The 13,025-nt window shown below is 39.3% G+C and overlaps 1 protein-coding gene across 3 annotated transcripts in view; it reads right to left on the bottom strand.

Annotated features, from left to right (window-relative positions):
- The window catches only part of GONST1 (golgi nucleotide sugar transporter 1), a 33,780-nt gene that overhangs the window by 7,494 nt on the left and 13,261 nt on the right, over nt 1–13,025 (bottom strand). For all 3 annotated transcript variants that reach the window (XM_010272086.3, XM_010272087.3, XM_088887679.1), the window contains 2 exons: nt 5,892–6,021; nt 2,816–2,914 (listed from right to left, as the gene is read on the bottom strand). In XM_010272086.3, coding sequence (XP_010270388.1) covers nt 2,816–2,914; nt 5,892–6,021 — 229 coding nt within the window. The remainder of the gene's footprint in view (nt 1–2,815; nt 2,915–5,891; nt 6,022–13,025) is intronic.

Here is a 13,025-nt window from a genome sequence, read left to right as displayed (position 1 = left end):
TATCAACTGGATGTAAGGAATGCATTTCTGAACGGAGAGTTACATGAGGAGGTCTATATGTCTCTTCCTCCAGGGATGTATGAAACAGGTATGAAAGGAAAGGTCTGCAGGCTGAAGAAATCTCTTTATGGACTCAAACAGTCCTCTAGAGCATGGTTTGAAAGGTTTAGGGCTGCCCTTGTTAGCTTTGGCTATGTACAGACACAGTTTGATCATACCCTCTTTGTGAACAGGAGAGGGTCCTTGGCCATTTACCTGATTGTGTATGTTGATGATATTATTGTGACTGGTAATGATGTCTCAGGGATTAATGATCTCAAATCTTTCCTTCATACAGAGTTTGAGATCAAAGATCTGGGGGAATTGAGATACTTTCTTGGCATAGAAGTTGCTAGATCCAAGGATGATCCTTATTTCTCAGAGAAAGTATGTTCTTGATTTGCTCTCTGAAACAGGGAAAATGGGTGCTAGACCAGTTGCTACTCCTATCGATATGAGCCATAAACTCTTTGCTTCAGATGGAATATTGTTAGAAGATAAGGGAGTCTTCCAGAGACTACTTGGAAAACTTCTTTATCTATGCATGACTCGGCCAAACATTGCATGTGCTGTCAGTTGCATCAGTTAGTCATGCTCCCAGAGATACTCACATGGCAACAACAGAGTGGATTCTGTGTTATTTGAAGGGCTCCCCTAGAAAGGGAATTCTATTTGCTAAGCATGGCCATATGAAACTTGAAGCCCACATAGATGTTGACTGGGCCGGAAACATTGATGACTGACGATCTACCTCTGGGTACTGTAGCTTGGTGGCAGGTAATATTGTCTCTTGGAGAAGCAAGAAACAATCAGTTGTTGCTCAATCTTCAGCCGAAGCAGAATACAAAGCCATGGCTCATGGAGTTTCTGAACTATTGTGGCTTAGATCCTTGATGGAGGAACTGGGTATTGAGCATGATAAGCCAATGATGTTATACTGTAATAATCAGGCCGCCATCAACATTGCTCACAACCCAGTGCAACATGGCAGAACTAAGCATATTGAAGTTGACAGACACTTCATTCGAGAAAGAGTGGCTTCTGGAGAAGTGTGTCTACCTTTCATCACCTCTGAAGGACAGTTAGCTGATTTCCTCACCAAGGGCATTCCCAAGGATAAACTTCAGCATGATATTGGCAAGCTTGGCATGATTGACATTTATGCTCAGCTTGAGGGGGAGTGTAGAGAAGATGGGCCGAATGGCCCATTGGCTGTTTATCCTTTTTTATCTTTTATGTTCTTTGCTGTAATGGGCTTTAATCTGGGCTTTATTCTTTCTTATGTTATGTCTTTTTAATTTTTTGCCCAACTAGGGGCTTCTCTATAAATTACTAAAGTTTAACTTAATGAAATAGAACTAAGGGAGTAAGAGAAGAGATTATGTTCGAAAATCTCTCTCTTTGAACCCAAGTTGCCGCCACCTTCTTCTTCTTCTTCTTCTTCTTCTTCTCTCCTCTTGAACTCTGATTTCTGCTACTTTCTTTTGAATTTTTGCAACTTTCTAAACAATCCTTTCTTCTCAAAAGGCTGTTTTTCTTCTTAAATCTCTCAATCACTGGATACTAGGAATAAAAAAAAGTTAAGACTTTAAAATTCACCCACCCACAAACATCTCCAGTCTCCTCAAACCAAAATTCCATACCAACCCCTACTCAAAAGTGGATACACAAATAGAAATAGAATAATCTTTGTAAAGGGACAAGGAGAAAAGACTAGGGAATCTATCCTAAAGTGACTACTTCCCCCACCATAAGTCTTCCCAAAATTGGTCCCATAGCCATTTAGAACATTGTATCTGATGTGTTGCCAAAAAAAGGTTGGAGTAGGAGGGAATAGCTTTCCAAGGAGACAATTAAGAGGCCCTTGCATTCAAACTTGTGCTCCCACCATTCTCCATCATACCATGGATGCTTTTTATAATAGCAACCCAACACTAATCTAAATCCAATAGAAATCTGTAGAGACACTTTCCAAGAAGAGACACATCTAAGTACTAGAAGAAGAATTTTGCACACTGACAGATCTTAAATAGGTAATTTATAATGGTTGAGTTTATTAGCATAATTCTCCCTCACATGGAGATGCTATTCTTTTCCTTGTAGCAAGTTTCTTGGAGAAACTATCAACAACAAGGTTCCAAAGATCAGTAGATCTAGGGTTGCCTCCAAGTGGTAAAACCAAAGTAACACAAAAGCCACTCCCTTGTTGAGTTTCTCTTTGTCGTATTAGGAGTGGAGGAAAAGTTCTTGCAAATCAGAAAATGAAAATCTAGAGCAAATTAACAGGCTTAAGTATTATCTTACATTCCGTCACTCATCACTTTAATTTCATTGAACATATAAAAGCTGCCTCTACAAAAATATGTACTTGAACCACTTGTCACTTGTATTTATTTGTTAAATTATTTAATGATCAGTATAGAAAGATAAAAAGTTGTTATGAAGAAAATAATTGAATTTACGTCCCAAGTCCTCTACTGATGCAATATTCTCTTACTCTGTTCCACATTGCTGCACAATCATTGGAGGAAAAGGTAAACTTGCATACCGCAAAAAAGAATAACAGAGAATATTTTCCAAGGATATCTTTCAATCTTTCATGTGTAAGAAAATCATACGCAGAAGACTGCTAATTTCAAGGGACTACAGCAAAGCAGAAAGATAACAACTATGGTGCTCCCAACCTCTATATTGATAGATTAAACAAGTAGGATGTGAGACCAAGTACTATTGAGATGTAAATTTGTAGAGTGATGATAAAGATGGTTCTATGTACCGAATATGCTGCTGTCAAGAAACAATTAGTGATCTGCCACATATAGCCAACTGCATGGAAAGAAAGGTCTGTAATTCCTCCAGAAATTGCTGAAATTATCTGCACAAAACAAGACATTATCAACCTCCTGCCTTAAAAGAGATATTTTGCATCATGTCACACATGATATAAAAGATATGTCCTCTCAAGAAAAAGATATATGTTGTGAAAAAGCTTCATGTATTGCATACTTAAAGCAAAACCTTTTTAATGGTCCATTGAATCTGAAGTGACTATAAAAATAAATGCCACTAATATAATAAAGATGCTCCAAGGAATAGGTTGCAGTTTACATGGAACTACAGCAAGTGTCAGGCTGCATATAATAATGGTCGTCTTGATGGTATAGTTCCAGTCAAATAGTTTTGCTTTTATTATTATTTACTCTTCTATCTGATAATTATTAGTATTTTAGAATTTTAAAACCTCCAGAAAATATCCTACAAGCTTCTATTCTAAAACAGGTTTACTTGTTATGGAACATTAACATAGGTAAGGAGCAGCTTAGCCCGCCCCACTTAATAAAAGAATACAAGGAAGGTTGTCTGTCTTGCCAACTCAAGTTCCTTTAAATTATGCAATGCTTGCATCTCAGATGGTAAATTCCAAATTAAGGAATAGTTCTAATATCAGAAAGCACTACATATGTTGTGTTTTTTCTTTACTTTGGTTGAGATACTTTATGTATTTATGGTATTTGAACTCCGAAAATGTTGGACAGGATAGTCATTTAAGATCTCCTATTATGCTTCATCAACTAGAGTCATTTCAGAATATTTGTGCATGTATGCACCTAACCTGATTTATCTGGGAAAGTTATCATGTATCTGTGCTACTGACAATGTATTTACATATATCTCTATGTGGGATCTGCATTACAAGTGCAAAGTGCTGCTGAGATCATCCAAATGAAAGAGCTTTTCTGTGTTCCAAGTTGTTTCATGCAAGGTTCAAAAAATCGTTATGTATCGGCCGATATGAGCCGATACGTATTGTACCGGGCCCCTTCTTGATACGCCCCTACAGGGGTTGTATTGGGTCAGGGCCTGGTTCAGAGGGTAGCCTGGTTGTATCGGCCAGTATGGATACTTTGAACCTTGGTTTCATACACTTGTAAAACTGGTTAGTTATTTTACAGTCCCTACTTTAAATAGATATTTAGACAGAATAAATAAACTATCAGTTGCACTGACATGATCCCATTTGCCAATGGCAAATTTTAGTATTATATATTAAAGATGTGGGATCTGGGTTGGACATTTCTGATCTGTGTTTGAAGTATTACTCCAGTTTTCTGAATCCTCTAAAGTTAGCTTCTCATTTCTTTCCTTCTTTTGCTTCCATTCCTCTCTCCAAACTGACTTCAATCCTACAGTTATGTTTCACATATCACAATCCAGGAATTAGTTCCTCTAATTCCTTTGTTAGTTCCATTCAGACCTAGAGAACAAATTGGTAACAATCTGTAGGAAAAGGTTCATGAGATTTTACAATAATGGCTTGAACCTCAATTATAAGCTTGTTCTTCCCAGTAATCGAATCCATTTTTCTTTCTGTAAGATGAATATTAAAGAAAGGCAAAAGAAGAAACATGAGTCAAATACTAGTCCATGTGCAAGGAAAACCATAAAAAAGAAAAATAAAAACAAAAAGAAAAAGGAGGTCAAAGAGCTACAAAAGAAATCTCAGCTCACCACCTCGAAAAAGCAAAGAGAAAATAGCATTACCTGACAATGAGCAAAACTAACCCCAAAGTGAACCAGAGTAAAACTACTCCAACAAACTTCCCCACCCACCCACAAAGCACAAGAACAAACACCCACAAAAAGCTTAGTCCCCAAGCAACCCACCTCCAACCAATAACTAATAATACCCAACAGACTGACTCCACCTAATGCAGGAGTTTCAATTCAAGAAAAACATGGAGGTGGTTGTAGAGTTAAGTTTCAATTTCTAGAAATTTACTATTGTTAGTAAAAAATCAAAATTACTGTTTATAGAAAAATAATGCTTTACTGTTTTTAGTAATTTCTGGTTTCTCTAGATTAAGTCAGTGTTTGTTAGTTGCTTTAAAGAGTTTGTTGAAATTAGAAATTATTGAGTGCTAAGTGATCCTTGTGTTTTGTGACCACAAGCATCTTGCACACTTTCCCTGCGATACCTTGTAATCTTTTTGATGAGGCTGCAATACCTCATAGTTTATAGAGCTATTCTAAGTTGCACTGCATCTAGTTTCTTCTACCTTATCACATTCAAGATTTTGTTTTTTCCTTATCCTAAACTTACTAATCTGTTCCTTAGATTCTCTAACTATATTAAATTAACTCTCAAGCATTCACTAGCCAATTTTCCTTTATAATCTATAAATTACATTGTTTCTCCTGCTTTACCCACCACGTTCACCTAATTAGCTCTTTGCCTTTCCAGTCCTATACCATGACCCCACCTCTAAACGTAGAGGACCAACAAGAGCATCAATAAACACAAAGTAAGAAGCCATTGATTGTTCATACAGCTTCACAACCTCTCCTGTTCATTCAATCCTCTTTTTTCCTCAATCCCTTGTGAAACAGCTTCATTTACTCCCATGATTTCTGAGGTCTCCCCAATTTCTCTTCATTGTATACCTCTGGTGTAGACAAACCTTCTCTTTGATCCCTAGAATAACCAGTATCCCCAGAAGAATTCCTAGATTGCAGCTAATTTCAATGGTTTTATTGATAGAATCCATGTACATTGCACCCTAGTGGGATTAACTTCATTTTATCTATTAGGAACTCACTTTCACTTGAGGATTCTACAGAAACAGACAAATTATTAGTTCCTCTTATCTCTTCACAAGTGATAAGTAATTTTGTCAAATAATCATGTTTCATTCTGCATCATAATGGTATCAGCAACAAATCAAACCATAATCCTAGAAAAGATACAAAATCAAGGGCGGCATAAAATGCTGAAAATTCACAAAACTTAGCAACATATAGAAACATATTCATATTAATTCAAATTCAGTCTATGGTTTCAATGTTCAAGATACCATTAAGAACAATGCAGCCCAGACTCTTCTGTCATGTTGCTTCTTGAAAAGGTACATTTCACCAACAGCAGTAATGACATTGGTAATGTTTTTCAGGATTGTTACCATAGCAACATTGATATACTTGAGACTGCAAAGATGGATCACATTAAGAGAAATAAGAAAGGATAGATAATTGATGCTTCTTATGCATATGTGTAAAACAATTGAAGAATATGAAGACCTGCATATGTAAAGTAAAAAGAGGCTGTTACCAAATGTTGGTCACAGCTATCCGGGGTGATTTGCACAGATGAGGTGCATTTGAAGGTATGCACCTTGCCTAGGCCTTCAGCACAACACTTTCAAAAGGCATGTACCTAGTGTGTCTTGTGCTTCAGCCTAGGCGTGCACCTTTTCATAATTTGCACATTTTTCTCTTTTTTAAGCATACCAGCAGGGCCAGGGGTTCTGCCCCGGACCCCCAACCAAGCCCCTTGAGGCAAGCCCAAATAAATCCATGTTAGGGATTAAGAATTTAAGACCCTAATAAAGGATATTTTTAAAGTCCATGTTGTTCATTCATTCATCCTAATAAAAAAATATTTTAAAAGACAATTAAAATTATAAAATCATTTTTTGTAGGGATTAAGGATTTAAGACCCTAACATGGACTTATTTGAGCCTGCCTCAAGGGGCTTGGTAGTTGGTACAAAGGTAGTTTGTAGAATCAGGAATGCAAAATGTTTAACATCATATTAGTTATTTGAAGAAGTGCAATTGGAAAAAAAAAGAGATTGAAAGTTTTACTTACATACTTGAATATGTTTTATTTGTTATGTTTGATTTTATTTTTAAATTTCATTTTGAATATGTTTCACATGTTATGTTTATGTTTTTCTATCAGCCATGTTATGTTTATGTATTTTAATTTGAGATAATAGGTATTTTTTGAAACATCTATTGTAAAATGTATATTTTGAATTTTTTGCCATTTTTTGCATTTTGTGCCTCCTCCTCCTCCTCCCCCTCCTTCTTCTTTTCCTATAACAAAAATAGGGGTTCAGTCCCCATATTTTTTGAATTTTCTTTTCTTTCTTCTCATAAATATGTTGATTTTCTAGACATAAACATGAAGTTTATAATTTTCTTATGAAAATTATGGATAGTTATTAAAGAAAGATGGTTATGGAACCTAGGGAACTACCTAAGATATGTATTTTTCACTTAAAAAAATCCATCGCTTAGGCGACAAGGCGCCCCATGTCGCTTAGCTTCGCCTTGGTGCCTTGAAAACTATGTTGAATATAAAACTTCAATGCAATACAGGATAAATATTTAGTAGAAAAGGGGGGAATTTTCTTTTCTTTCTTCTTTTTCTTCTCATAAATATGTTGATTTTCTAGACATAAACATGAAGTTTATAATTTTCTTATGAAAATTATGGATAGTTATTAAATAAAGATGGTTATGGAACCTAGGGAACTACCTAGGATATGTATTTTTCACTTAAAAAAATCCATCGCCTAGGCGACAAGGCGCCCCATGTCACCTAGCCTCGCCTTGGCACCTTGAAAACTATGTTGAATATAAAACTTCAATGCAATACAGGATAAAATATTTAGTAGAAAAGGGGGGAATTACTTATCTCTGGGAGGAAGGATCACCTTGATTAGGTCTACACTAGCTAATTTACCTGTTTATTTTCTGTTAGTGTTTACGATTCCAAAAGGGGTTAGAAGGGTAGAATTGATGAGAGACTTCCTATGGGATCCAGGGGAGAAGTTTGGTGGCTTAGGTCTTGGGAGGAAAGGAATTGTTGGAAAACGTGGGGTTACTGGTTCAGATCTGAAAATAGAATTGTATATATTCCTAGGATTGTGGAATGATTGATTTAGAAAGTTTTTTCTTTCTATTTCTTTCTTTCTATTTTCTCTTCTTTCTATTTTTTCTTCTTTCTATTTTCTTTTCTTTCTATTTATTGCAGCAGCTTACTGTATAAATATGCCCATTGGCAATAGAATGAAACATATCAGTATTCTACCATTCCAAAACATGGTATCAGAGCTCTAGGTTTGTCAACCTTGAGATTTTTTCGGCCTTCATTGCCAGTTTTTTGTGTTTTTCTCTTCTGGTCTTCAGTGTTGATCTGTAACCAGAAGTGTTCCTTTATTCTCCTTTCCTGTTGGCCTTATTTTTCCTCCATTAACAATGTCCGACATGACTGCAACAAGTGCTCCCGTCCAAACCGATGAAGGAGCAACAAATTCTCATCCTCACACTGGTGATTTGTAGAATAGTCAGGCAACATATAGACTGAATGGCCAGAATTACTTGAAGTGGTCACAACTAGTGCGTACCTATTTGAAGGGAAAAGGAAAAATTAGTCACCTCCTTGGAATAGGACCAAGGTTGGGCGAGCCAAATTTTGATGCTTGGGACGAAGAGGACTCCATGATTATGTCATGGTTGGGGAATTCAATGACACCCGAGATCAGTGATACTTGTATGTTTCTTCCCTCTGCAAAGGCTATTTGGGATGCTGTCCGACAAACCTATTCCAAAGCCCATGACGCTGCTCGTGTCTATGAGGTCAAAGTGAAGACTGTGGCGGCCAAACAAGGGAGCAGGAGTGTTACAGAGTATGCAAATCTGCTGCAAAATTTATGGCACGAGCTTGATCATTATCGGGTTCTTGAGACAAAGTGCGCAGATGATGCTTTGATCTTGAAGAATTTTATTGAAAGAGATAGGGTGTATGATTTTTTGGTCGGACTGAATGCTGAATTTGATCAGGTCCGAATACAAATTCTTGGCAAAGAAGAAGTGCCTCCATTGAATGAAGTCATAGCCCTTGTCAGAGCTGAGGAAAGCCGTCGTGGAATCATGCTTGAGCCTAAAGATCCCGAAGGCTCAGCCATGGTGGCAAGGGGAGGAAGTTACAATGGTTCAAAGGGTGAGAACAATCACAACTGGGCTCGTGACACAACCACCCGTGACTCTAACGATAACCTCTGGTGCACCTATTGCAAGAAGCCCAGACACACGAATGATCGGTGCTGGAAACTTCATGGGAAACCTCCCACATCCAGCAAGGAATGGGGAAATCAAGGAGTTTCAAAAGGAGTTCAACAGGCCCATAATGTCTCCACAACCCCGCAGCAAGAACACTCAAGTCAGGGACCATTTAATGACGAAGAAATTGAAAGGCTAAGGTGCTTCCTGAAATCCTTGAAACCAGGAAGTGGTTCTACCTCTCTTGCTCTCTCAGGTGAGTCTTTATCTCTAGGATTACATGCCTTGGCTAGTGTTTTTCCATGGATTCTTGATTCTGGAGCTACTGACCACATGACACCCTCTTCACTACATTTTCTCACCTATACACCCTGTCCTAGTAATAGAAAAATTTTTGTTGCTGATGGTTCTTTCACCACAGTGGCAGGGATTGGGAATATTCAAATTACTCCATCCCTATTACTTAATGTTATAATTCAGGTCTGCCTTAGAGTTCGGCCTGACTGAGTTCAGTTATGTAGAAGAAGAAAAAGTGATAAAGAAAGAGAGAAAGAGAGGAGAGAATTCTGGTTCGAACTGAAAGAGTCAACTCAACTTCTCCCAGTCGGCCAGTAAGTATTTATATTATTATTAAAACATGACTGAAAAGACCTATGTGCCCTTACTTAAGTTAAGAGCACATGTTTCAACACAACATTACAGATCAGCAACATCAATCAAGGTATAAAGACAGAAATACCCCTACGCTAACACTCCCCCTCATATACTCACCAGCTTGTTACATATGTAGTCCACTCTTCCCCGACTCAAGCCTTTTGTAAATAAGTCAGCCCACTGATTTCCTGTATTAACATGTGTAGTGTCTAGCTCTCCATTCAGCACCTTCTCCCTCACAAAGTGATAGTCAACCTCAATGTGCTTGGTTCTTTCATGAAACACTAGATTAGAGGAGATATGAACTGCAGCCTGATTATCACAATAGAGCTTCATTGGAGTGTTAATGTTGTACCCTACTTCCTGTAGAAGGTTCCTTAGCCACACTAGTTCACAAGCGGTGTGCGCCATAGCCCTATATTCTGCTTCTGCACTGCTTCTTGCCACAACTGTCTGCTTCTTACTTTTCCATGTCACCAGGTTACCTCCCAGAAACGTGCAATAGCCTGTAGTAGACCGCCTATCAGACATAGAACCGGCCCAATCAGCATCAGAATACCCTTCTATTTCAAGTTTTCCCCCACTCTTGTATATCAGACCGCGACCCGGGGCCCCTTTTAGATACTTCACAATTCTCAGAGCCGCATTCCAATGAAGAATCAGAGGTTTTTGCATGAACTGGCTTACCACACTAACTGCAAATGAGATGTCTGGTCTGGTAATGGTTAGGTAGTTCAGTTTGCCCACAAGTCGTCGGTATCTGCTAGGGTCTTCAAACACTTCACCCATATCACTGCTTAGCTTGGTATTTGTGTCCATGGGTGTTTCAGCTGGTTTGGCACCCAACAAGCATGTTTCTTCCAGCAAATCAAGCACATACTTCCTCTGGCAAAGGTTAATCCCATACTTGGATCTCGCTACCTCTATCCCCAAGAAGTATTTCAGTTTACCCAGATCCTTTGTCTGAAAGTGATCCTGCAGATAAGTCTTCAGCCTGTCAATACCAATGTTATCATTCCCAGTAATAACAATATCATCTACATACACCACCAACAGTATTTTTCCTCCCGGAGAGTCATGACTAAATACAGAATGGTCAACTTTGCACTGTTTCATTCCAAACTTCTTTACCACCTCACTGAACCTACCAAACCATGCTCGAGGAGACTGTTTAAGCCCATATATTAGCCTTCCTTAGTCTGCACACCTTACCATCCTCCCCTGAGCAACAAACCCTGGAGGTTGCTCCATGTAGACCTCCTCGAGTAAGTCACCATGCAAAAAGGCATTCTTGATATCAAGCTGATATAGTGGCCACTCATACATGACTGCAAGAGAGATCACAACACGAACTGACCCTATCTTAGCAACCGGTGAGAAGGTCTCTGTGTAGTCAATGCCATAGGTTTGGGAGTACCCTTTTAAAACTAATCGCACTTTCAGGCGTTCAACACTACCATCAGGCAGATACTTAACCGTATAAACCCACTTACAACCAACAGCTTGCTTCCCAGGAGGAAGAGCAGTGAGGTCCCAAGTATGATTATGATGAAGGGCTGAGAGTTCTTCTTCCATGGCACGGCACCACCCTGGAGAGGCAAGGGCTTCCTGGACATCTTTAGGAACAATAACTGATGATAACAAGGTAACAAACTGGCGATTGGAAGCGGAAAGGTGAGTAAGAGAAACATAATTAGAAATGGGATGAAGGGTGCAAGTACGTTTACCTTTCCGCAAAGCAATGGGTAGATCAATCTCAAATGCTAAGTGGGGGTCTGGTGCCGGATCCGTCGACGGAGATGTAGCCGGAGGAGTAGTAGCTGGTGTACGTGGGCGATGTTTATACACATGACGGATAGGTGGGCGTTCAACAGGTGGTGTCACCGGAGGCAAGGATTTGGTCACGACTGGAACAAAGGGAGGAGGATCGACAACGGGAAGTGGAAGAGGAGGAGGTGATGAGGAGGATGAAGCATCACCAGACCCCAAAAAGAACAGAGTAGACTCAAAGAAACTAACATCAGCACATACAAAGGACCGTCGAGAACCAGGATGGTAACACCTATACCCTTTCTGGGTCCGAGAATAGCCAAGGAAGATGCACTTGAGAGAACGGGCATCAAACTTGTCGTTCCCGGGACCCAGATTATGGACAAAACAGACACACCCAAAAACTCTCAACGTAAGGGGGAACGGAGACAAAGTGGGAAACAAGACCTGAAACGGAGACTGACCATCAAGGATGAACGTGGGCATCCGATTAATCAAAAAACAAGAGGTAAGCACTGCATCACTCCAAAAAGGTTTGGGAACATGCATGTGATGCATTAGGGATCTTGCTGTTTCAAGGAGATGGCGATTCTTTCTCTCAGCCACCTCGTTTTGTTGTGGGGTGTAGGTACACGAGGTCTGATGTATAATGCCGTGTTGGTCCAGGTATTCCTGAAATGATGAAGATAAATATTCGCGGCCATTATCAGAACGAAAAACTTTGATGTGGGTACCAAATTGGTTACGAATTTCAGCATAAAATTTTTGAAAAATGGTAAACAATTCACTTCTTTCTTTCATTAAATAGAGCCACGTCATCCTTGAAAAATCATCCACAAAAATGACAAAATATCTGTATCCATTATATGACATTACTTTACAAGGACCCCAAACATCTGAATGAACTAAAGAAAAAGGACTCGACACATGGTTATCAACCCTAGAACTAAAGGGAACACGATGGTGTTTCCCAAACTGACACGACTCACAATCCAAAACAGAAAGTTGACTCAAGGACTTCAAGACTTTGAGCGACAGATGACCAAATCGGCAGTGCCACTGGAGAGGAGAAAGAGATGACTGGAGAGCTGTTGAAGTTCTACCACCACCACCGTCAAGATAATACAGTCCACCTGCTTCATGCCCTCCACCAATCTTCATCCCCATCTTGAGATCCTGAAAGACACACATAGAAGGATAAAAGGTAATGGAGCAGTTAAGTGATTTGGTCAGCTTACTAACAGACATAAGGTTAAAAGGCAATTTAGGAACATACAGAACTGATGAGAGGGATATAGGATCTAGGTCAACATTACCAACACCACAAATTGAGGATGTGGAACCATTAGCAAGGGTGACAGATTGTGATGTTGAGCAATGAGATAAGGAGGAAAACACACCTGGAGTTCCAGTCATGTGATCGGAGGCTCCAGAGTCAATGATCCAGGGATTGGGTGTAAATGCCAGACAAGCCATACCTGAGTGAGCAAAAGTCGTCGTGTTCTGTTGTGATTGGATAAACCTCTCATATTCATCACGAGGAACACTCACCATCTCCTTCATGGGACCATCTGTGGATGTAGGAGGCAACTGGTCAGATGAATGATTCTCCTGTCTAAAGCTGGAACTCGAGTCACCGGTCGCGGCATGATTGGCCCAGGTTGAGGGAGGACCATGTAGATCATAACAATAGTTGATGGTATGTCCATCCATACC

The sequence above is a fragment of the Nelumbo nucifera genome, chromosome 5 (genome assembly GCF_055504915.1).
Source record: "Nelumbo nucifera cultivar China Antique chromosome 5, China Antique-T2T, whole genome shotgun sequence".
NCBI lineage: Eukaryota > Viridiplantae > Streptophyta > Magnoliopsida > Proteales > Nelumbonaceae > Nelumbo > Nelumbo nucifera.
Note: the sequence above shows the minus strand (reverse complement) of the source record. Positions and strands in the feature narration are given on the sequence as shown.